Source organism: Microtus oregoni, unplaced genomic scaffold (genome assembly GCF_018167655.1).
Source record: "Microtus oregoni isolate MIOR12 unplaced genomic scaffold, Mior012 000044F_ref0000062, whole genome shotgun sequence".
Lineage (NCBI taxonomy): Eukaryota > Metazoa > Chordata > Mammalia > Rodentia > Cricetidae > Microtus > Microtus oregoni.
Window position 1 is genome coordinate 936,435 of NW_024543218.1, and position 25,733 is coordinate 962,167.

Sequence of the window (25,733 nt, forward strand, 5' to 3'; positions counted from 1 at the left end):
ACAGGAACTGGAATCTTGATTCCACATCAGTCAATCAGCATATTTTGGATGTCAAATGTAGCTACCTAGTGCTGAGGATTGAAAAGTAATTAAGATCACTCTTCAGTAGGAAAGACAACAGAGAAGCCAGCAATGCAATGTCGCCCTGAGTACAGAAGGATGGTTGACACTGAGTTTAAGGCAAAGGCCACAAAACAGGCCCACAATGTACCACTATTCTGTAATGCTTGACAGAGTGTTTTCAGAAAGCAGTTCCTTGATCATTCCCATCCCTATCTGTTTCAGGAAACCAGAACAATTCACACAGGTCATGTGATGGGTACAAACATAATTTTAAGTAACTACATTTTAATTTAAGTTGAATAATTATTTTACTTTTTATCTGACCTGTGCTGATTTTATAACCCCAAGCTACGATTCAGTAACAGAACATCAACATCAGACTCATTCTAGGTACTGTGGTCTCCACAGTGGGGAGTCCATAAGTTGGGAAGGTATAGGGAGAGGTATACCTCTTCTTTTTATCTTCCTTTTTTTTTAAAGGTTTATTTATTTATTATCTATACAGTGTTCTTCCTGCATGTATGCCTACAGGCCAGAAGAGGGCACCAGATCTCATTACAGATGGTTGTGAGCCACCATGTGGTTGCTGTGAATTGAACTCAGGACCTTCGGAAGAGCAGAGTGCTCTAAACCGCTGAGCCATCTCTCCAGCCCTTCTTTTTATCTTTCAAACTGAATTTTGTCTTTTAATTTTCCATAATAATTCATCAAGTTAGACTGTATAGTTGTGAATATGAGAATTTATGAGTAAACAAGTATTTCTGAATTAATATTTCAATTAACTAATAATTTGATTTATTTGATTAATAGATTAATCAATCAATAAATACTTGATTAAGTATACTGTAACAAATGTGGGAGACCAGTGGTGTAGTAGAAATGATACTAACCTGCAAATCAAGACAGCTTGGGTACAAACCCCAATTCAAACACCAGCTTGCTGTATGAACATGGAAGCATGACTCTAGGCCTTGGATTCTACCCCCATGAGAAGAACCTATTAAATAAGTGTCCCTGAGATACTATATAGCTCTAGAGTTCTGTAAATACTTTTTCTGCTAAGTGTTATCCTGTCGTGGTCCAACTGAGAGAACATACTTTTGTTTGTTGAGACAGAGTCTCAGTCTGTAGCCTTTGCATCCCAAAGTGTGCTATGTAGACCTCAAACCTGTGCTAATCCTCCTGCCTCTGTTTCCCACCTGCTAGAATTACAGGTTTGAGTGTTAGCACACCTGGTGTGAAGACTACAACTGCCAGGATTACAGGTGTGTGCCAGCACACCTGGTGTGAAGCCTACACTTTTATCTGTTCAGTATTTTAATTAGATTCAGAGGTCAGCCTATTTTTGGATTCCTAGAAGATTTCCAGAGAGTGGCTTCTGGCCTTTGATTCCATTCCTTCTCCATGGTATCACCGGCCATAGATGTGATAATATACATAGCAGGAGATTTATTTAAAATCTATCAAATGTAGACCTATTAACAGAGAAAATGACATAATAATAGCGAAGTGCAAAAAAGATGAACCTAGATATAGCCACAGACAGATGCATGGGCACACATTTAATATGATTTTTTGATCAACTAAGATTCAAGAACCCAGGAAATTTCATGATCGAAGTTAGTACATAAAGAATAACCAACACAATTTTAATAGGTAAAATACCTACACAGCACTATGTATGTCAGCTTTACTCAGAAACTGAGGTATTAGAGAAGGGTTATTGCCAAAATTTATATACAACTAAAATCACAAGAAATGAATAAACTCGTATTTAGGTTTTAGAGTCAAAGAAGTTTAAAGTCTACATACTTTACTAAACTCTTCTAGGATTTGTAGTATAAAACATTAGACTTTGGTTTCATGAATCACAACAAAATAGACTGCTATTCTATTCAAATAATTACACAGATTATTACATGGTTCTTCAAAACATTGTGTTCCTAATTTAATTTTGTTTTCTAACTTCAGTAAATAAGTTGGAAGCTGGACATAGCTGCACACATCTGTAATCTCAGCATTTGGGAGGAAGAAGTAGGAGAGCCACCATGATCCTGGGCCAGCCTGACCTGAACTATCATAGTCAATCCATCAGTAAATAACTTGACATTACTAAGTCATCTGTTTAGATGGTAATTTGACATCTACTTCACACACTCTGTAAGAAACAATAACTTAGCTCGTTGTGGCACAATGAGGACCCTAAGAGAGACATACATGGATCTAATCTACATGGGAAGTAGAAAGAGACAAGATCTCCTGAGTAAACTGGGAGAATGGGGACCTTGAGGGAGGGTTGAAGGGGAGGGGAGAGGCAGGGGGGGGGGAACAAAGAAAAATGTAGAGCTCAATAAAAACAATCAAAAAAAAAACTCAGCTGCTCTGATTTACCTGTGAGAATGGGACAATCTCATATGTGGTATGTCCTATTAATAAGTTCATTGTTTAAAATATTTGTCTTACAGAAAAAAAGGAGCAAACAAAAATAATGGAATATTATAACTTCTACTAGAATACAACATTGAAAAACAAGTTTGCAAAAATTTGATTGTAGAAACAAAAATAATAAGAGTAAAAATAGAAGAATAATGAGAAAATTCCACTTTCTCAAAATAATAAAGGAAGCAGTCCTCTTGATCTCGTGGTTTATTTTGTATAGTAATGGAGTAGAGAAGTGGAGGCAAATACCACTTTAAACTTAGACCTGTGTAAGCACAGGCTGTACTTTGTGACCTGGGGTATAAAATGCAGGCCTTTTGCTGGAACAGTTAGCCAGGGACAAATTTCAGCCTGGCTTCCAATTGGTAAGCAATCCACAAGCTCCACGTCAAGGTTCTAACCTTTATCTTCAGTGCTGTTCCATAGAAATGAGCTAGCTGTTACTCTGGGTAGCAGAGTGTGCCACTTCCATGTGACCACACCAGAGCATCAATGGCAGTAGCCCAGCCTGCACACGCAACACAGTCTTAATAAACAAGATACAGACACTCATTCATGCACGTGTGCTTAATGTCTGCTCAGAAACTGGACCTCTGTGCCCTCTGTAAATCTTTGACCCTTATTGTTTTGTACAGTACTATTTACTTTCTTTCATTACCCATTTTATACTGCGTGTATGTTTGGTCCATGGTTCTGCTTTTGATATAGGTAATTCTCTTTGCTTTTCTACATGTTAAAAAAGATTATTTATCTCGTGTATGTGTATGTGTATGTATGTGCACACATGTGTGCACACACCTGCATAAGTCTATATGCACTGCATGCATGCAGGTGCCCGCAGATGCCAGAAGGCACTGGATTTTCTGAACTGGAGTTGCAGATGATGGTGAGCCATTTTTGAGAACTGAACCCCAGTCTTCTGCAAGAGCAATAAGTGCTCTTAATGGCACAGCCCTCTAACCAGCATCTCCAAGGGTTTTTTAAACATTAGGCAGTAGCCAAGGCTTGACTAATTTTAACTGGGAAGCTTGATATTTCCCAAGAGATACCACTCACAGGCTTCTCTTTCCTTTCAAGAATTCTGTAGACTAGGGCCTTTAATAATATTACTTTATTTTAGAATAGTTCAAGTCTACAGGAAAACGTTAAGTACAGAGAGTTCCCACACAGTCTCCTGTGGTTGACATCCTCAGCATAGAAACCAGGGAAGTTTCAGTCTTCAGCTTATACATTGCCTCCTGGGAGTATGCACTCGAGTTCATGAAACTATCTGCATTAAAAATATACGTTATTAAACTCAGCCACTAATTTTTTGTTTTGTTAATTTTTATGGTTTCTACTGTTTCCCACCTCTCCAGTGAAGTTTTTCACTGTTCAAACATGAACTACCTCCTTACACACATTTGCCGCAGTGCGCATAGTCAAATAGAACTGGCCCAAGGATTCTTTATCATACCCAACATCAAATGTCCATGTAATGAAAACTTGTTTGATGAGTTCAGGGTTTCCTCAACTGCTGGAATATGCCTGCAGTTAAGTATGAAAGGGTCTCACAGTGAGAACCCAGGGCTCTGCGTCAGAGTAGCCCAGGATCCCTGTTTGAAGAACTGTACATTTCCCATTATATTCTAAGAGGACTTGAATACAAAATGCATCAAAACCATTTATATGCTTGTCTACAAGGCCTGGGGTTTGTGTCCCAATTCTGCAAAAAGGAAGGGAGGGAGGGAGGGAGGGAGGGAGGGAGGGAGGGAGGAAGAAAAACCTTTATATAGATTGCCTACATTTCAAACACTACTTTATCCACAAAAGCTACTTGAAAATACCAACATCTTCCTCTTTTTCCCTTGAAATTTTAGAGGGAAAAAGCCATGAAACCACTCTTTTTTCTTAGTATCTGTCTAGAGTACATTTACATCTCTGTAATCTTTCTAACTCGAATTCATTTCTAAAGGGAAAAGATAATAATATTAGAGACCTAAGAGTCTAGGAAAAGCCCCCTAAGTTAGGCCCCCTCACCCCGTGCTTTGTCAACCCTTGAATATCTTCAGTGCCCTTTGTGTTCTGGCTAATGTTAGGATCTTATTTCAGACTTACAGATTCCAGCTTGCTATTAGAAGATTATTCAGCCAAGTTGAGCCCCCAGCCAAAGAGAGCCAAGCGGAACCTTCTGCCTGGAGAGGAGACAGAAAACCTGCCAGGCAACTACATGGTGCCTATTTACTCTGGACGGTGAGTGTGCTTTCCCTTTGGTGTGTAATTATTATAAGTAAGGAGTCAATAGTAGCTAGCAATTATTGAGGACTCGCTATTTATTGCTTTAAAAAGGGCTTGGGACGCTTGGAACCCACTGAGAAGAGGGCTCATTGAAGTAAAGGGATTTCATTCTCAGACATTTCTGTCATACATTGGATACACGACAAAGGAATGATTAGGACATCATACTTTATATGGTCAGTTGACATGGGATAGAGTTTTAGATGTGAGTGATTAAATACTATTTATAGTCAATCTATGGACAGTAAAAAGAAAGATTCTAAACTATAAAGTGTAACGTGAGCAGGGTAAGTAAAGATTTGGAAGGGCAAAGGGAGGAGGGTAAGAAACGGCACCAGAGGAACGAATATGATCAAAATGTATAGAATGTCAATAAGAAGCCTGTTACTTCACAAAATTAGAATATGATGGAAATAATTTTTAAAAAATATGTATGTTAAAAAACCCAAACTGTAAAGTGTTGTGGGACTAAAGAAACCCACTGTCCACCAGAGTCTTATGTGACATAGAACATGTTACATGTCTGGGCAGCTCTGGGCTGTGCACTAGAGCAGAGTTCACACATCACATGTCAGGCCACGGACAACTGATCTCTTCCATTGTCTATTGTCATCTTTTCTGGAAAAAGCATAGCTTTATCTTTTCTTGTAAACTGGATCATATTTAAACACACTCAGTTGCCTAGGGGAACTCCTGGGCTGTTTATTCATCTTCCTTAGTCTTGTTACTATCTATCTAAAATAGGAGTGATAGCATCTACCTTGTGGGGTTTTATTTGGGTGGAATGAGATATTGTATGTGGAAGGCTCCAGAACCATACTAGGAATCACTGCCCTTGTCATTCTTAGTGGTAAAGGAAGGTGCTTGCTTCTATAATAAAGAGTTAGACTCTGATTTAGCAGGCTATTTTTAAAGATGTATTTTTTGGTTTATGTGTTGAATATTTTTCTTGCATGTATATAAGTATACCACCTTCATGCATTGCTCATGGAGGTCAGAAGAGAGCATCAGAGCTCTAGGGACTGGAGCAACAGAGGGTTATGGGCTGGGAACTGAACCAGGGTCCTCTGCACGTGCCCTGTTGAGCCATCTCTCCAGCTCCACACCAGGGCTTTTTAATGGCAGATTTTCTAAGGGTAGGGATAGTGCCCGAGCCCAGAAAAATCAAGCAAGCTTGTGGTTACCACACTGTTTCTACCTTCTGCTCTGTTGTTTCAGCCAAGTGCACATTGGTGGAATTAGAGACACAGAAGAAGAAAGAATCAAAGAAGCTGCTGCTTACATAGCTCAGAGGACTCTTCTTGCAAGCGAGGAAGAACTCATAGCCTCCAAAAAGTCCACAGCCTCTAAGCAGTCCAAAATATCCAAGCAAGCCACGTCCACCCTTCAACGAGAGGAAACATTTGAAAAGAAGTCGAGGAGTGTTGCAATTCGAGAAAAAGCAGAAGAGCTGTCACTGAGGAAAACAGTAAGGCGAGCTAATGTCAATGTTCAGAAGAGTGGAAATGTGTTTAAGAAGTTGTGTGTGAGCGTGTGCGTGTGTAGTCCACACTGGGTTCTTTCAAGGGCAGAACCACGTGGGTTACAGGGAAACAAAGCTAACAGAAACAAGGAGAGAAGATGTCAAAATGCATAGGTCATATAAAGGCAAACTTTGGAATTTTAAACTTCATGGAAATTCAGATTTGAAAGATATTAAATAAGTTTCTGAAGCCACTTTAGGGTCATATCATAGGGGTGTTGCTAAATCCTAGGGTTTAGAAAACCAAACTCATTTTTAAAACCAGGAAGGAAATGATTTTACCTGAGTGTAAAATAAGGAGCAAAATGTAAAAATTAGGTCTGAGAATGCAGTAAGTTTATATTGCTTGTGTAATGCATAGAGTCACAGGTTCAATCCTCACCAACCCATAGAGTAGGGTACAAGGGCGATGCATAGAGTCACAGGTTCAATCCCCACCAATCCATAAAGTAGGGTACAATGGCGATGCATAGAGTCACAGGTTCAATCCCCACCAATCCATAAAGTGGGGTACAATGCGATGCATAGAGTCACAGGTTCAATCCCCACCAACCCATAGAGTAGGGTACAAGGGCGATGCATAGAGTCACAGGTTCAATCCTCACCAACCCATAGAGTAGGGTACAATGCGATGCATAGAGTCACAGGTTCAAACCTCACCAACCCATAGAGTAGGGTACAAGGGCAATGCCATTCTGTAATCCTTACACTTGAGATATAGAATCAGGAAGATCAGAAGTTTAAAGTTATCCTTGGCTATAAAGTAAGTTAGAAGCCAGTCTGGACTACATAAAAATCTACCTCAAACAAAACAAAGGGAAAGTAACATTTTGGCTTCTACTTGCTATCTTAGCACCAGAAGTAACTTTAATTTGGCAGTATTTTGTAAACATGTGGCTGTTACTTGTTTACTCTTTCAGTTAGAAGACACCCAAGCATATCGCGGAAAGTTAAATGAAGACCATCTACTACATGCTCCTGAGTTTATCATTAAACCTCGTTCCCACACAGTTTGGGAGAAAGAGAATGTGAAATTGCACTGCTCTGTGGCAGGCTGGCCGGAACCCCGTGTCACATGGTATGTTTTCTTTGTGGAAGCTGATAGAATTGATAACCAAGTTAAGTTTACATCCAGAGAAAACACCCTGAACTAGCAGTACACAGGAGTCAGCAAAGACACCTGTAAGTTTGTACATGTTTTATGAATGGGAAGAATAAATGATCTTGCACAGAGATTATACATTTTAATAACTTTATAATCGTAAAGGCAGGAGCGATGGCTCCATTGGTAAGGAGCTTGCTGTGCTGACATGAGTATCTGGGTTTGGGTTCCTGCACCCATGGAGGAGGCTGGGTGCTGATGGGTGGAGACGGAAAGAGCTCTGGAGCTTGCTGTGCTGACATGAGGATCTGGGTTTGGGTTCCTGCACCCATGGAGGAGGCTGGGTGCTAGGGTGGAGATGGGAAGAGACCTGGAGCTTGCTGATTACCTAGTTAGACAGATCATGACGCTCGGGTTCAGTGAAAGACCTTGTCTCAAAAGTACGGTGGAGAATGATGACGAAGACAGCTGATGTTGACCTAGCCTTCACGTGCATATGCAAATATGTATCTATACATAGAAAACCAAAACTCAGAGAACTTCATCTCTACCCCTTCTGCCTCAAAATCAAAAACAAAAGCAGCAATTGTAAAATGCCAAAAATGACTATAAATTTTACTATGGCAAATAGCTTATAATAAACAAAGATGAGAAATGCCACAAAACACATAATATTTCAACAAAAATGAATTTCTAAAAATTTAACTTATAAATTTTGAAATATAAAAGTAAATTAAAAATCGATTTCTATTGCCTCACACTTACTTATGACTATAAAGTTGTACCATTCAACCTTTAAAGGAATCAATAATAAATCTCTTTAAAAATCAACAAATAACAAACACCGAGCCAGCAAAATGGTTTGGCATGTAACGTACTAGCCACCAAGCCTGATGACCTATGTTCAAGCTCTAAGACCCACAGTGATGGAAGGAGAGAACCAACTTTCACAACATGCCTGTACATATATTCATTCATTCATGCTCTCTCTCTTGCACACACAAGATAGAAAGAAAAAAACATAGATAGATAGGTAGAGATAAGATAGATACATAGATAATAGATGATAGATTACATAGATAGATAGATAGATAGATAGATAGATGTAATTAAAAATTATAGCTGTATGTGATGTCACACACACACCTTTAATCCCAACTCTCAGAAAAAAAACATGAGGATCCTCATGAGTTTGAGCCAGCATGGTATATATAGTGAGCTCTAAGATTCTCAAAAAGAGGATTGCAAGTTCAAGACCAGCCTGGAGTACATAATGAGACCCTGTTCAAAAACCAATCCAAAACATACACCAACATAACTACAAATAAACAACAAAAAATGTCTAACTACTGGACGAGAGATGAACTCCATTGGTAGAGCACCTGCCTTGTGTGTGTGATTCCCGGAATTAGATCCCTCCCCCTCAAGTATCACTTACCAAAGGAGAAAGAAAATCCAAACATTCCCATGGAAATCCATGAAGATAAATGAATGCTTAGTTCTCACAAATACTATTTGATAAGTAAAAAATCCTTCTGTCAGAAATTTAAATATATTAATGTTGACTAAATAGAGTCCTTAATCAAATAGAAGAGTTCATTGAATATTTTTGTAGCTCTTTTTTGCTTTTAATTTAAATTTTTTATTACCTGTTTTTGTTTGTTTGTTTGTTTGAGATAAGGCCAGCCTTGAACTTGTGACCCTACCCACTCAGACTCCCAAACACAGGGACTGCAGGAGTGTACTGCCTTACTCAGCTCTTTTTATTTTTAAACACTAAAGATGAACTTTAAAATTATACAAAGGAATGTCTAGGAGAAAAATATTAATTTCTTAAGCATTGCTTTGTAAACTGCAGCATCTGGAACATAAGCTGGGCCATGTTCCTGGTGGTGTTTTTAAACCAGCAGTGGGGTTTCCCAGAGGCACGGCTCAGTTTTGGAGATTAAACTCCTTAGGTGCACTTCATTGGCCTGGAAAAGGAATAATTAACAAACAAAGAGATTAAAGCTCTGCACAGAGAGCATAAGACTACTAAGGTAATGGTTCTTGTCAAGCTAAATTTGAAAAATAATCGTATTGTCTGTTTTCAGTTTTCCCCACCAACAGAGCTCAGTCACAGCACATTGACCACAAATCTTGTACTTGTGGCTTTGAAATCTTTATTTCGGGGAGAGTAGCCCCTTTCTGTGGTAGCCTCCTGCTCTCTTCCCTTCTGCGTTTGGGAAGGTGACTTCCTTTTTACTCGAAGGAGGGCACTGTTTCCCAAGACTCATTCTTTATGCCAGTTCTTCCAGGAGAGAAAAGCCAGAAATTGCAGAGAAAGTACCCCTTTCATGCTCAGTGAGACATACAAGTCAAAACAAAAGAACCGGAGAGCAGCTAAGAAAGGGCTCTGTTTCTGAGAGGGCTGGCAAGATGGCTCAGTGGGGAAGGTGCCTTCCACTATCCTGAGACTGAGAGTCGCCCCTGGGTGAGGAGAAATGTTTGGAATCAGTGAGCACATAGTGACAGCTGGCTGTGGTGACAACGGGGACAAATTCAGGTTTGTGGAGCAAGGAGCTTCTACGAAAACAAATACAAGACTAGTAATCTTAAGGTTCTCTCAGAGGAGATCCCTGGAATGTAGGCCCACTTCACCGCCAGGTGAACAGACCTCCGCGAACAGGTTCCTTATGGATTCGTGTCTCCTCTTGGACATGGTGTCTTTTCTAAGAAGCAGCAGCTGGAACTCTAATTTATGTCACAACATGGACGCAAGGGGAATACTTTTCACTGGCATCCTCGTACTCACAGAGCAGGGAGCTCGTCACCAGGTGAGAGCCAATGCTGTTGGTGACCACATCGTTGGCCTCTCTGGTGCCCGACTGCAGCCTCATGGTCCCCACACCGGGTATGAATGGCAGGGAAACATGGGAGGAGGTGGGTTAAGGAAATGCGTTTGTGAGGGCTCGGTGCGGTCACGCTGCCTCCCGGATAGCAGCTAAGTCCTCGCTATGCCTTGCTGAGGCATGTGTCCCGGGTCTGATTCCCTCAGAGTCTTTTCCAAAGACAGTTTGGCTCCAAGTTTCCACTGGCCACTGTTAGGTCATGGAGTCCCGCAGCTGTTCTCCTGGCCAATCTCATGTTACTGCAGACATCTGTTTAAGTGGAACTTTGAGGTTACCCAGAGAACGATGCGCAGCAGCAACACAACACTCAGCCAGGCCAGGTACAGGACAGTTTCGGGGTTGCAGATCAGCCTGGAAGTAGAAGCGATTCTATTTGTGTGCTTTCATTCAGTAGGAAAATTGGTTACAGAGGACAGCAACACACTAGGGTAGTGAAGCCTCCATCATGGAGAAGGCCTTGTTAACATGGAGGAATGATACTTCTGTGGTGGGAAGAAAGTGAAATTTTAGTGTTTAGTAGGCTATTTTATACAGTAGCCTGCCTAGCATCTCCTGGTCTAGAGGCGGAAAGCAGAATTTATGTTGTTTCATTTGCATAGATTCTGGAAGGTTATGTTCAAACCCAAGGAGAGTAATTGGTCCTGACGGAGCGGGATCAAAGGGCATAGGCACTATGTGCTGAGCAGTTTTATATCCTCGGGCACTTACAGTAGACAGCTATATTTCCAACTTATTTGAAATGAAATGATAAGGTATAGAGAATGAAATAAAACACACACGCTTGTGGATGGGAGTGTGTCTTAGTTGGTAGAGTGCTCACCGGCATAGAGAATGAAATAAAACACACACGCTTGTGGATGGGAGTGTGTCTCAGTTGGTAGACTGCTCACCGGCATAGAGAATGAAATAAAACACACACGCTTGTGGATGGGAGTGTGTTTCAGTTGGTAGACTGCTCACCTCGCATGCACAAATCCACACAAATCCTTGGTTCTAGCCCCACAACTGCATAAACTGGGCAGGATGGCAAATGCCTATAACCCTACCTACCACTCAGGAGATAGAAGCAGGAGGATCAGAAGGGTTCAAGGCCAGGCTGGGATACAGGACATCTGGCTCCAAAACTGTTATTTGTAAGAAGGAAAATTGGTTGTGGATTATTTGAGACAGTTAGATTTGACTGGATTCTTCTCTTAACCATGGAGCCAACTCTGAAGCCCCAGATAGTTGCTTTCACAGCGGGTAGTAGCTATTTCTTTAAGGTGGATTCTCACCAGTGTTCGAGGTCATTTCAATTTGCCTGGCATCATGACAGGGAAAGGATCTCAGAGCCTTCTCGTTTCACTGAATTTGACTCCACCAAGGAGCTCTCTCTACCACCCTCATCATCAACATTAGCCCTGCACTAGGCTGACGTGAGTGTGTAAGGACAGAGTATGTAGGGACAGAGTATGTAGGGACAGAGTATGTAGGGACAGAGTGTGTAAGGACAGAGTATGTAGGGACAGAGTGTGTAAGGACAGAGTGTGTAGGGACAGAGTGTGTAAGGACAGTGTGTAAGAACAGAGTGTGTAAGGAAAGTGGTATCCACACAGAGCATTTGAGCAAGCCTTTGAAACAATCCCAGGGTGTAGATTACTTTCCACAGCTAGCTGATGACTGGCTAGTTTGGAATTCCACTTTCCAGAAGCAACAAGCTGTGAAGTGTGTGGGGGCAGGCCAAACCCCCTTCTTTTCCACTCTGACTTAATACTGAAGGCAGCCAGTCTCAAGTGACCCAAAACTTGAGTGCCTCATAGTGGACATTCCCTGCAGAATAGAACAAACTCTCCCTGTGACTTAGTCCTTTCGTTTCTCTCTCTGATATGGCGAGTTCTGTGGAGGCCCACAGTCAAGTGCTGTGTATTTTAAAGCAGGTTCCTCAGCCAGGTGGCCACGTTAGAAGAGCTGGGTGTGTTTAACCAGGAAGGTATGAAGGTGCTAAGTCAAGCAGTACCTGAGGGCAGGAAGAGTGGCGCAACCTCGGGAGCTGCCGGATGCCACTTGAACGCAAACTTTATAGAGATAAGAACAGCATTGCTGAACGGAAGCCAACCTAGCGTCACTCAGATTTGGTCAGGCAGCACATGCCACAGTCTTCAGTGACACATTGTCCCTCTGGTCAAACGGGCAAGAGGGAGCTGCTCAGCTGAGTTTCCCTTGATCCAAGCCATTCTCGTCAGAAAGCACACCATTTCCCTCAGACGGGAGAGTCTGAGAGTCAGGGTTGCTGATGGCTGTCTCTGATCGCTTTGCCTTGACAAGAGCTGTGTTGAAACAGCTCCCTGAAGCACTTCCCTGCTCTCAAGAGACAAAGGCAGCAGCACTGTGTTCTGTGAGTAGGGAGAAGGTCATACAGCACACCTTCCATCCAGCTGTGACTCTAGGCTAGAACTTCCCTCCTGATTCCAGACCTGAGGGAACAGGACTCCGAAAGTCTCAGCTTGCTCACCTCAAGTACACCCGTTAAATCCTCCATAGCATGGGGTGTGCATTTTCCAGAACTTGATTTCTTTAGTGAAAACGTATGAAGGTATAATTTAACTATCACATAACAGTTCTGCTCGATCATTTTAATCAACACTGAGCATATGCAATACGCCAACGACTCCCTCATTGGAGTGGGGACAGAAGGAAACGTATAGCAGGACTAGCAACTTCACAGGGGAGATGCAAACTCAGCCATAACTTTTAAAATTACATCTATATAGTGTGTGCATGTATGTGTGTGTGTGCGTGCGCTCGTGTGTGTGTGTGTACGTGTGTGTGCGTGTGTGTGCACTCGTGTGTGTGTGTGCGCATGCGTGTGTGTACGTGTGTGTGCGTGTGTGCGTGCGTGTGTATGTACGTGTGTGTGTGCGTGTGTGTACGTGTGTGTGTACGTGTGTGTGTGCGTGTGTGTACGTGTGTGCGTGCGTGCGTGTGTGTGTACGTGTGTGTGTACGTGTGTGTGCATGTGTGTACGTGTGTGCGTGCGTGTGTGTGTGCGTGCGTGTGTGTGTATGTGTGTGTGTACGTGTGTGTGTGTGTATGTGTGTGTGTATGTGTGTGCGCACTCGTGTGTGTGCGTGCGTGCGTGTGTACGTGTGTGTGTGTACGTGTGTGTGTGCGTGTGTGTACGTGTGTGTGTACGTGTGTGTGTGCGTGTGTGTGTACGTGTGTGCGTGCGTGCGTGTGTGTGTACGTGTGTGTGTGTGTGTGTGTGTGTGTATGTGTGTGTGTGTGTGTACCGCCCATGGCATGTGTGGGGAAGTCAGAGGACAACCTGGAGTTGGTTCTTCTCCTTCCCAACATGTGGGTCCTAGGGTCAAACCCTGGTCACCATTAGTCTTGGCAGCAAGTTCAGTTACCCACAGAGCTATCTTACTGCCCCCAACAATAATTTTGATAAACGTTATACTTAGCAGAGTAACCATGATTCCGAGAGATGAAAGCGGTTCATAGTTTGGAAAACTTGTAAAGAGGAGTGTTGAAGACTTGGCATCTGACCTGAGTCTTGACAGCTGTGCTGCAGCCTAGCTGGGTGGAAAAGGAGAATGCTAACACCAATAGAAATGTGTATGGGCTGGGGAAATGGTGCCTACCATGCAAGCAAGAGGATTCTTCCAGAACCCACATAAATGCCAGGCAGGCATCGTGACTCACCTTTAATTTCAGCCTCAGAAGGCAGAGGCAGGGATCCTCAGAGCAAGGTAGCTATTAGACTAGCCACATTGTTGAGCTCTGAGTTTTGATTGAGAGGTCCTGGTCCAAGGGGAAGGGTAGAAGAGCATCTGAGGAAAATTGCTGATCTCAACTTCAGGCTTCTATATTCACATGCACCAGAACACACATGCATGTGAACACACAGAGACACACTCATAATATCATGCACACAGACTCAGGAAAAGAAGAAAAATGAACAGTGTGCCTTAGAAATTATATTAGCTCCCCATTTCTTTTTTTATTGTTTTTATTGAGTTACACATTTTTCTCCATTCCTGTCCCTTCCTCCCCTCTCCCCTTCTACCCTCTCCTGTGACCCACATGTTCCCAATTTACTCAGGAGATCTTGTCTTTTTCTCTTTCCTATGTAGATCCATGTATGTCTCTCTTAGGGTCCTCTTCGTTGTCTAGGTTCTCTAGGGTTGTGGACTGTAGGTTGTTGTTTTTTCCTTTGCTTTGTGTCTAAAGGCCACTTATGAGTGAGTACATATTGTATTTATCTTTCTGAGTCTGGGTTACTTCAGCCAATATATTTTTTTTTATAGATCCATCCATTTGCACGCAAATTCCAAGATGTCATTTTTTTTTTACCATTGTGTAATACTCCATTGTGTAAATGTACCACATTTTCTTTATCCATTCTTCGGCTGAGGGGCAACTAGGTTGTTTCCAGGTTTTGGCTATTACAAATAATGCTGCTATGAACATAGTTGAGCACATGTCCTTGTGGTATGATTGATCATCCTTTGGGTATGTACCTAAAAGTGGTATTGCTGGGTCTTGAGGTAGATTATTTCCTAATTTTTTGAGAAATCGCCATACTGATTTCCAAAGTGGGTAAACAAGTTTGCACTCTCATCAGCAATGGAGGAGTGTTCCCCTTATCCCACATCCTCTCCAGCATAAGTTGTCATCGGTGTTGGCCAGCCTGACAGGTGTAAGATAGAATCTCAGAGCCGTTTTGATTTGCATTTCTCTGATGACTGAGGATGTTGAGCATTTCCTTAAGTGTCTTTCAGTCATTTGAGATTCCTCTGTTGAGAGTTCTCTGTTTAGGTCTGTACCCATATTTTATGGGGTTATTTATTCTTTTGATGTCAAAAGTTTCTTGAGTTCTTTGTATATTTTGGAGATCAGTCCTTTGTCCGATGTGGGGTTGGTGAAGATCTTTTCCCATTCTGTAGGCTGCCGTTTTGTCTTGTTGACCGTGTCCTTTGCCTTACAGAAACCTTTCAGTTTCAGGAGGTCCCATTTATTAATTGTTGCTCTCAGTGTCTGTGCTACTGTGTTATATTTAGGAAGTGGTCTCCTGTGCCAGTGCGTTCAAGTGTACGTCCCACTTTCTCTTCTTTGAGCTCTCCGTTTCTATATCAAAACACTAAGGCTACCTATGAGAGGTAGACTTATCTAACAGTTTGAAAGCCCAGACAGCATGGTGCCAGCTCTTATGGGGTCCCCTTGGCAGTGTTACATCATGGAAGACGGAATAGTGGTGAGCAAGCCTGCGGGGTGGTAGGTCACACAGATCAGGGAGGGCTTACTCCTTTATGGTAACTCATTAGTTTAGAATTAACAGAACACCATAAGGCCCCCAATGATCCAAGACCCTCCTCTCTACCACATAATGCTACACCATTGGGCCCCAACCTCCCAAAACATGGACCTTAGGAGGACAAAGTTAGGGTGAAAGAGTTAACTGAAACCAATATTTTCCTCTTCCTTTATACCACTCCCCTCTTCCCACCCTTCCTTATATCCATTTCAAGAAGTCTAAAAGAAATGAAATGCAGCTATGTAGAGAACAACTTAGAAATGGAAATGCCAAGTAAATAAGGAGCCAGGCAGACCTGGTTCAAATCCCGGCTCTGCTGTGCCTGCCTTATGACCAGGGTGAGTTCCCTGATCTCTCCACGCCTCAGTTTCTCCACTGGGGAGTGAGGTTAAATAGTGACATTTCGTGGTTGTTGTGAGGACTAGATGTGCTGATGCTGTCTGTACATGGACCAGAGAGCTCCCTGCCTCCTGTGCTTATTAGCTATATTAGTTTGACCTGTACATATGAAGTAGGTTATCAAAAGGAAAGCAAGTGACCCCCTGCTGCTTCTCTCCTCCTCTTCTTTTTAAGCAATAAATAAATTTTTAAAAAAGGTTCAAGTGGCTAAGCCTCATGTGGAATCATAGCACTGGCTACTGAGAACTTGAGAAGACAAGTACCACGAATGGAAATCAGTGTCTCACAGAGAAGCCCTTCTGCATGGGCTGCAAACAGGAATAGAACAGCTGGAGCTTCCCTTTCATGCTTTGAAGTTATTCTGAGTCAAAAGCCATGCTTACTTACCACAGAAACCAAGTCACTGGAGTGTGATGACCCCTCATTACAATGGTGCTGTTCACGAGAGAGCGCTAGTGGGAGGGAGATTGTGCTTTCCTCCCACAGAGAGGGCCAGCAACACAAGCGCTAACACAAAGCTTCGTTCTGCCGTGCGGGTGAGAGCCAACAATTTTGATTGTTGTTGAAGTATAATGTCCATACAAAAAAAGCGTATGTTACACATAAAGGAAGAGTTTGGGTTAGTGTTTGTTGGACTGTACACCAACACCCAAAATGGAACCCAAGCAATATTCAGCAGCCGAGACACATCCTTCATGCCCTGTGCCCACCTCAGGAAATCAGTGTCCTGATTTCCAGGAGCATCAATGCGTCATTCTGTTTTCTATTTTATATAAACCAGTCGCTACCCTGTTTACTGTTTCATAACTGTAGTTTTTCATTATCATTATGTACATGAGATGCATACAGATTGTGAGTGGTTCATTTTCATGTAAATTTTAAGGAAGAGGAGAAAGTACTTTGAGAGGATTGATTGTAGTGCTAGGGAATTTAGTTAACCTCAGGTAATTTGCATTTTTTCAATAGACGAAATTGTTGAACTTCACTTAACAGGTTTATCTACAAGAACAGTGATCATGTGGTGTGTGTGTGTGTGTGTGTGTGTGTGTGTGTGTGTGTGAGAGAGAGAGAGAGAGAGAGAGAGAGAGAGAGAGAGATCATGCAGTTAATTATTCTTTAATCTATTCATCTTGTTTCCGTTATCTTTCAGGTATAAAAACCAGGTGCCTATAAATGTCCACACAAACCCGGGAAAGTATATCATTGAAAGTCGGTATGGAATGCATACTCTTGAGATCAACAAGTAAGAGAACATTAGTGTTTATGTGTGCTACCCAGCAGTCACTCAAGGTCACAGACAAAATCCACCTTCTTCCTGGTCCCAGTGCAGGCTTATCTCACAATGCTTCTTCATGTCCGTTTTTCTTGATGCAAACTTGGAAGGTAGCATGCATGGCTAAGTTTGCTGTGCCCATGGTACCTCTTAACGTGATATCACATTTGAATTTCCGAAAAGATGATAAAATGAGGATGTATTTATTCATCCTTCTCTATATATGAGCATGTGCTATAGAAATTAAGAAGATAATTGCTTAAGTAGGCACCTCTAATGTCTGTATCATAACAGAATTTCGAACTCACAGTACTGTGCTCTTTTGTTTTAATCAACAAAAGGCATAGAGGCTGGGATGGGTGAGAGCTGGAGAGACTGAGAGAATGACCTTTCCTTCAGCTCCCCAGAAACCAGGACGTTGTGTGCCTCATCAATCTGTGTGAGCGAATCAAGGACAGACACTGGGTTAAGCAAAATTTAAAATGGAAGCTCTATCAAAGTTTCCAAGTTATAAAAAATATATAATGTTTTCCAAGATGGCTTGAAATGCAAACCTGATTATGTGGATGAGAGAGTAAATAAGTGCCCATCTTTTTGGTTCCCACAAGGCCCATGTGCTGAGCTGTGGAGGGGACAGGCGCCGATCATCCTCACAAGGTTTACTGCCTTCTCCCCTGTAGCAGATACTGGGCTCCAAACAGAACCTGGGTGTCTCTGGCATTCCCCAAGCCCTGAGCTGAAGTAGGATCACTTCTGCCGAAGCAGCAGTGAGCTTTGTGGTTGCTCTGAGAAATGTGATTGTATTTGCCTTCCTGGAGTCTACTGTCTTTCTTTTCCGCAAGACACAAGTGTATCTCAAATGAAACTAAACTAAATCCCAAGAAACAAGGAAGAACACAGAAACTAGTGTGATTAGACACAAAACAGCCTGCTTTGACATCTCAGCCTGACCTCTGGGAGAGTGTTCTTTCCTTGTTCCACCTTTGTAAGACATCCCTGTTTCTGCGCCCAGACAGCTGTGAGCTGGAACTTCATGTACAGCCCCAACACCAGCAGAACCACAGTATGAAGTCGCTTGTGTTTTGAAACTAGAACGCAGAATGGCATATAAGACCAGCCTTGCTCAGGTTTCTGCTTCAGAGAGGCTGTGGGAATATCATGAGAAGTTGCTTTTTCTGTTCCCTGTCATCCTGATGTCACCAGACTGAGACCCACCTCCTAGGACAGGACAGCCTGGTACAAAGCCACATGCTCGGCTGTGCATTTTCTCCCCCAATAATGCAAAACAGTTATTCGCTGCGTAACTTATAGCCTTAGTACTTGGTTAGCTTTTCCCTTCCTGCCCTACTGCAGCTTGAAAATTTGTAGATGACTTAGATTATAGACTGTCCCCCAGGAACAGAGACAGTCCCTTCAAGTCCTAAAGAGCCTCATGTGAGCCACTGACTTGCAGTCTGTTATGTTAGCATAGAATCTCCTGACAAAACACCCAGCAGTTACCAGTCAGCACCATGGTCACTCATTTCCCTGCGTTTCTGCAGATGCGACTTTGAAGACACGGCTCAGTACCGGGCCTCCGCCATGAATGTTCAAGGAGAGGTCTCAGCGTACGCCTCAGTGGTGGTAAAGAGTAGGTTTGCTCTTGCTTTATTCCAAGTGGATTCCAACCCCTCCCAGTGCTAAAACATCAGGCAATCGCAAAGCAGCTCACACGTGTTCTCTTTTCTTCTCTAGGATACAAGGGGGAATTGGATGAGACTCGCCTCCACGCTGGGGCTTCCATGCCTCTTAGCTGTAAGTCTAACAACCCATTCGCTGCATGTCATCTCTATGTAAATTTGAGCATAGTAGTGCTCAAATTCCAAGCCATGTTCTGAGTCCTTGAGTCTAGGGAAGCAACACGGTTTTTAAAAGGATGAAATAATTCACAATACTTATGATGTACTTGCCACGGTGGATATAATACTCAGTACCCAGCCATGGTTAGTTTGTTTTTTTAAATTTTTTGGTTACTATTCTGTTTCCAGGTTTAATTGTTTTTTCCTTATATTTTAAAAGTAGCCTGTTTATGTTTGTGAAACTGATTATATGTTCAGACCGAAAAGGACAGTGCAGCCCACACTTATTCTCTACACATTAAATCATGAATGATGGTTCTGAAAATACTTAATACCAATACTTTCTTCTGACTTGGTCTTCCACTTAACCAGTTGGTTCACTGTCTGTAGATGACCTATTCCTTGACTTCCTGAATGGTTCCTAACTTCAAAGTTATGATCCCTGGTATCAGTCCTATGGAGGAGACAATGGAAGGAAATGCTCTTTCCCGACCATATCAGTACTTCTGAAATCATAGCATAGTCCCCAAAGTCCCCATGATGGGCGTGGTTTATCATTTCCCAGTCCTCTGACCTCATCCTGCTCATTCCCATGGCCACATTTCTCATTTTTCTTCTCTCTAAAGCCAGGTTCTTCAAGACCAACTTAACCCTGTTTCTTCCACCGCATAGTGGCTTCTGATTGCACCTGACTTAGCACACCTTTTCCCAACATATGAAACAGAAACCCCTCTGTAGGCAGTAAATGATTGTACATAGCTGGATTCCAGTAAAGCCATAAATACGAACATTGAAATTTGGATTTTCTATGACTTTTCACACGTGATAAATATTAGATTTTTATCTTTTTTAACTGTCAAGAAATCTAACAATAAAACCCATTCATGATGATGATGAGGTTGATGATGATGAGGATGAGGATGATGATGAGGATGAGGATGAGGATGATGATGATGAGGATGATGATGAGGATGAGGATGATGATGAGGATGATGATGATGATGATGATGATGAGGATGAGGATGAGGATGATGATAAAAGGAAGCAGACTGGCCGGGCGGTGGTGGCGCACGCCTTTAATCCCAGCACTCGGGAGGCAGAGGCAGGCGGATCTCTGTGAGTTCGAGACCAGCCTGGTCTACAAGAGCTAGTTCCAGGAGAGGCTCCAAAACCACAGAGAAACCCTGTCTCGAAAAACCAAAAAATAAAAAAAAAAAAAAAAAAAAAAAGGAAGCAGACTGGATTTGGCCCACAGGTTTCCCAGATTCTACCATTTCCCCCAGATGGGAAGCGTGTCTGACCCAGGCCTGCTGAAGTGACAGTGGACTGCTTTGTCTCCTGGTTAGGACTGACTTCCCACTGAATACCAAGGCAGTCTCTGATGGTCCCGCTCATCCTGCACGTGGAGACATTAGAACCTGTGTGCCCTTCCAGTTGGGTTTGGGACCTTAGGGCTGGTAAAGAACTTCCTTATAACTCCTCTGTCCCCTCAGGCACCTCTGGAACCAGCTGGCCTCTGAAGGCTGTGCAGGATCTGATGCAGTCAGACCTCTCAGGTTTCATAGGAATATGATCACATAGAAACTAGGCAGACGGGAGATGTGCTCCAAAGAGAAGCTATTTCCCCCTTGACTAGCGGTTATGAGAATGATGTGTGATGTGTTCTACGTACTTATGTAGAACTTGATTTTTTTGCCCACATACTTTGCTCTGTTTTTATTGCAGCTGCTTTCTGCCTATGCTTATTAAAAATGCTGTTATACCTCTGAAGAGATGCATTACCCGTGTTTGTTTCTGTTGTACCCAGTTGCTGTGACCCCTTACGGTTATGCATCCAAGTTTGACATCCACTTTGATGACAAGTTTGATGTGTCTTTTGGGAGAGAAGGAGAGACGATGAGTCTGGGCTGTCGGGTAGTCATCACTCCTGAGATTAAACCCTTCCAGCCAGAGGTCCAGTGGTATAGAAATGGTGAGTCTGTAGACTGAGTTCTTCCTTTGCTTCTTAAGGAAAGATGCAAGGGCCAGATGCAGGTCTGCATCCCAGGGCTAACGTAGCCTGTAAGCTGAGGACATTCTCTGATGTACTAAGTGTTTAACATACCTTTCAAAATAATTGCACTCTCTGTGTGTGCTGGATGTGTGTACACCATGTGTATGTTTATTCCCTGAAACAGGGTGGCACTGAGTAGCCCTGACTGTCCTGGAACTCAGTATGTAGAGCAGGCTGGCTTCAGACTGAGAGATCTGCGTGCCTCTGCCTCCCCAGTGTTGGGATTAAAGGCACATGCCATCATGCCCAACTAAAAAATATTTTTGAAGGTAAGATTTCCTTGTCACCAAGTAATATGTGTAATTAAACCTATAATATTTACTTTGTAAGCTAGGTTATTTTATAGACCAGACTGGCCTTGAACTCACTCGTGAGTGCTGGGATTAAAGGCATATGCCACCCAGCTAGATATCATCCATAAGAGTTGTATAAAAGTTTAAAAATATTTATGACCTTATGAAACAATTAAGTCCTAATATTATTAATTAATCAGCAGAGTAAATTTTCAGAAGCAATTCAGACATTAGTAATTTTTTTTGTTTTATTTTTGTTTTCTGAGATAGGGGTTTCTCTGTACAGCCCTGGCTGTCCTGGCGCTTGCCCTGTAGACCAGGCTGATCTAAAACTCAGAGATCCATTTGCATCTGCCTCCTGAGTGCTGTGATCAAAGGTGTGCACCACCACTGCCTGGCTAGTAATCTTACATTAATGTGATAGTCTCCTTATAATTTAAAAGTTTATAGTGAATATATTCTTTCTATAAATTATGTATACTAATATAAAAACAGACATAAAATAAATAAAAATTACCCTGTTTGTTTGTTTTGTTTTTGCTGGGACTGACTTTTGGGTAACGTAATAATGCCATCACACACTGCTCTGTAAGGCTACCAGAGCTGGGTTCAATGCTATGTAGTCACTGCTTTGACATTCATATCATTTTGTCCTTTTTATAAATGTATTTTTATGTGTATGGATGTTTTGCCTGGATATATGTCTGTACATTATGTGGATGCCCTGACAGAAGAGGCCATTAGGTCCCCCTGAACTGGAGTTACAGATCGACGTGTACACCTGGTGCTGCTGGAAATTGAACTCAAGTCCTCAGGCAAAGCAACTGGTGTTCTTAACCACTGAACCATCTCTCATTTTATTTGTGAACTTACATTTCATATGTGAAGTTCTATGGGACTACACAGCACACACATAGCAGAGGGGACAGGTCAAGTGCTAATACAGACAATCACAGGCTTGGACTAGTGGTGGGTCATGGGCAACATGCCCACTAAGCTAAGGGCCTGGTCATCGGATGTACATGTGGACACCTGGAGCAGTCTGGGGCCCTTAAGGTTCCAACATGGTGGTTGGGACCATGACCGGGCCCAGATTGGAATTAGCAAGGCTGTGGCCCAGCGGCAGCAGCAGTGAAGTGGTAACTGTGGTGTGGCTGTGGCCCCAGAGAACAGAAGAGATTCTGCAGGGAACAGTATGGAGACCCACAGTAGGAGGTGGCTTCCCCACCTACCACAGAGCTCACCTCGGTGGGCTGTGTGCAGAGACAGGTCTGACCAGCACACAGCGAACTTAGCAGTGCAATACCACACATCGCAGTGAGTGTGTAGACTTTGCAAGTAACGTATATGAGGAGGTTAGTCTTCCTCAGAGTTTTGATCCTCTGGCTCTGAGTCTTAAAATATAATTTAAAGATAGTAGCACTCAATAGACAGAGCATGTTTTGCATATAAGTTTCTGAGTGGACCAGTTATTAACAAAAGGACAGTTGTAGAATTAGTTTATGCTTACAACTGAAAACTCAGAGATGGGATGCATAAGCAGGAACTTTAGAATGTATATGAATCATGACTTCTAAAAGTTAAAGGACAAATCAGAATAAACATTAAAATACAATTGTATAAATTTACATTTAGAAATTAAGTTCAGACAATACAAAAATAATTTGTACAGTTAGAAAAATCTTCCTCAACATTCACCAATTCTAGAATATTAAAATTTATATTTATTTGTTGCACATAATTATGGCACTAAATTTGTCTGTAGTTTGTATGACCCTTGTTATAAGTAACAGAATATTTTAAAAACAAAAAGAGGCTGTCTTAGGGCTCCTATTGCTGTGAGGAAGCACCGTGGAGGCAAAGGGTTTCTTTACCCTGCACATCCACATCACAGTTTCGCTTAGCAGTCAGGTCAGGAACTCAAACAGTAGGGGAACCTGGAGGCAGGAGCTGACACAGAGGCCATGGAGGGTGCTACTTACTGGCTTGCTTCCCCTGGCTTGCTCAGTCAGCTTTCTTATAGAACCCAGAACCATCAGCCCAGGGATGGCACCACTCACAATTGATGGGCCCTCTCCCATCAATCACTAGTTAAGAAGATGCCCTACAGTTGGATCTTAGAGAGGCATTTTTCTCGGTTGAGGTTCCCTCTGTTCAGATGACGCTAGCCCGTGTCAAGTTGACATAAACCAGCCAGCACGGAGGCAAACTCAACTCTTTGAACTTCTCTGCTCTTTGAACAAAGAGCTTTAAAATTTAATTTTGTCAGATGTTACAAATTATGTGTCTGTCATGGAGCCCCTCACTTCTGTCTAGCATTTTCCCTAATATTAGACACCCCAGAATGGCTTAAAGAGCTACAGAGTTCTAAGAGTCAAGTGACTCTCCGTATGGAAGGAAGGAAGGGGAGAGGAGTGGAAGAAAGGGAGCCGAGGAAGTAAAGTCAACGAATTTGCTTGTTTTTTTACATTTCTAGGAGCACCTGTTTCTCCATCAAAATGGGTGAACATGAACTGGAGTGGAGACCGGGCAACACTCACATTCTCCCACCTCAACAAAGAAGACGAAGGCCTCTACACAATCCGTGTGCGAATGGGAGAGTATTATGAGCAATACAGCGCTTATGTCTTTGTCCGAGGTAAGACCTGGCGAAAAGCAGAAGACACAACCACATTTAAAACACTGAGGCCACAGTCAGTGCAAACATGTTTCCATCAGAAGAGTCATCTACAAATCCCCCCGCTAACCTGGAACAGGAATATTACTTTCCAGTGAATCTAGACCTAGTCCAAGAGATCCCCACAGGCAGCAACACAGAGGTACCTGGTTTCTGGGGCATGTTGGTCACTAACAGAGGATGCTGTCTTTAGTGGGACGCAGTGCAGTAAGTGCAAAGCTGTCTTAGTTATGGAAGCCACCACGGAGGAGGCTACGTTATTTGGAGAAGTTCTCTTTAATAAGCACCTCAGATGGCAAATGTATTATTTCATGCCAAACTCCTTCAATGGCTTTGATTTGATTTGGAAGGAAACGGGTGATGGGACTTAGTTCTTCTACAAGCTGTCAGTTGTTGGTTCTAAGCTTTCTTTTTCCACTGCTGTCTTGAGTGGGCCAGGTATGCGCGGTGCTGTGTTGCTCTGCATGGGATCCTGGCACTTTCAGCCTGTGCTCTATGTTTTTTTTCACATAATAGGCATGTACAGCCACAGAGGAGACACAGAGTAGTCTTAAGAAAACTACTTAAAAAACAATTTACTGTTGCCGCGCGGTGGTGGCGCACGCCTTTAATCCCAGCACTTGGGAGGCAGAGGCAGGTGGATCTCTGTGAGTTTGAGGTCAGCTTGGTCTAGTTCCAGCTAGTTCCAGGACAGGAACCAAAAGCTACAGAGAAACCCTGTCTCGAAAAAAATCCACCACCCCCCCCAAAAAAAAAGAAAAAGAAAACAATGTGTTTCTGCTCACAGGTTTCAGAGACAGGAGTCTCCTCAGGGCCATGTGGAAAAGCTCCAGGGCCAATGGCTCCAGAGGCCGAAGGCCACAAACTTGGGAGAACTTGAACTGTGGCCTTTACTGGAGTTGTTAGACTGACTTTGGAGGAGTGTAGGATGTGGAAGTCCTCTCTGTTAAGGGTAGAGGGCAGGTAGGGGTGTGGGAGGCGGATCACGGATGGTGTGGGCCAGGTGAAGGAGAAGTGTTTTCAGGGTCTTGGTCTGCATGTCTTAGCCCTGCTGTGGGGATAGGTTGCTGTTGCTGTCACTAAGCTTCAGGTAGCCTGGGAAGAGCAGTCTCTCTGTGGTCAGAAAGAATTGAGAACATCAAAATACACAGACAATTAAAAATCTAAATAATACAGATGATTTACTAATTTTTATCTCTTGTGTATGAAATAGAAATAGGCATTTTGATGGAGATGGAACTGCGGGTGCCATCCAGATGCCTTACAATAAGACCAAAACTCCCACTCACTCTGTCATTAGAGCCTTTTATCAGTCATTGTTCTTACTTGCTTCAGGAGATTGCTCAGTTGGTGAGCTGCTTGCCAAGTGAGCTCAGGCCCTGAGTTCAGATCCTGGAGCCAGGGAATGACTCCCACCTGTATCTCCAGTGCTAGGGAGACTCCTGTAAGAGGATCTGCGGGGCTTGCTGCCCATCCACTCTTGCTGAAAATGCCAGCTCTGGGTTCAGTTAGAGGCCTTGTCTCAAAAGGTACGGTGGAGATTGATCAAGGAAGATGCCCAACATCAGCCTCTGGTCTACACATGCATCAGCACATATCTGCCATGTGCA

The 25,733-nt window shown here is 42.7% G+C and overlaps 1 protein-coding gene across 2 annotated transcripts in view; it reads left to right on the forward strand.

Annotated features, from left to right (window-relative positions):
* LOC121434799 (myomesin-1-like) overlaps positions 1-25,733 on the forward strand; it is a 127,544-nt gene that overhangs the window by 16,981 nt on the left and 84,830 nt on the right. For both annotated transcript variants that reach the window (XM_041633771.1, XM_041633770.1), the window contains exons 3-10: positions 4,594-4,734; positions 5,998-6,247; positions 7,222-7,379; positions 17,140-17,232; positions 18,804-18,892; positions 18,997-19,056; positions 20,908-21,072; positions 23,923-24,084. In XM_041633771.1, the coding sequence (XP_041489705.1) occupies positions 4,594-4,734; positions 5,998-6,247; positions 7,222-7,379; positions 17,140-17,232; positions 18,804-18,892; positions 18,997-19,056; positions 20,908-21,072; positions 23,923-24,084 (1,118 nt within the window). The remainder of the gene's footprint in view (positions 1-4,593; positions 4,735-5,997; positions 6,248-7,221; positions 7,380-17,139; positions 17,233-18,803; positions 18,893-18,996; positions 19,057-20,907; positions 21,073-23,922; positions 24,085-25,733) is intronic.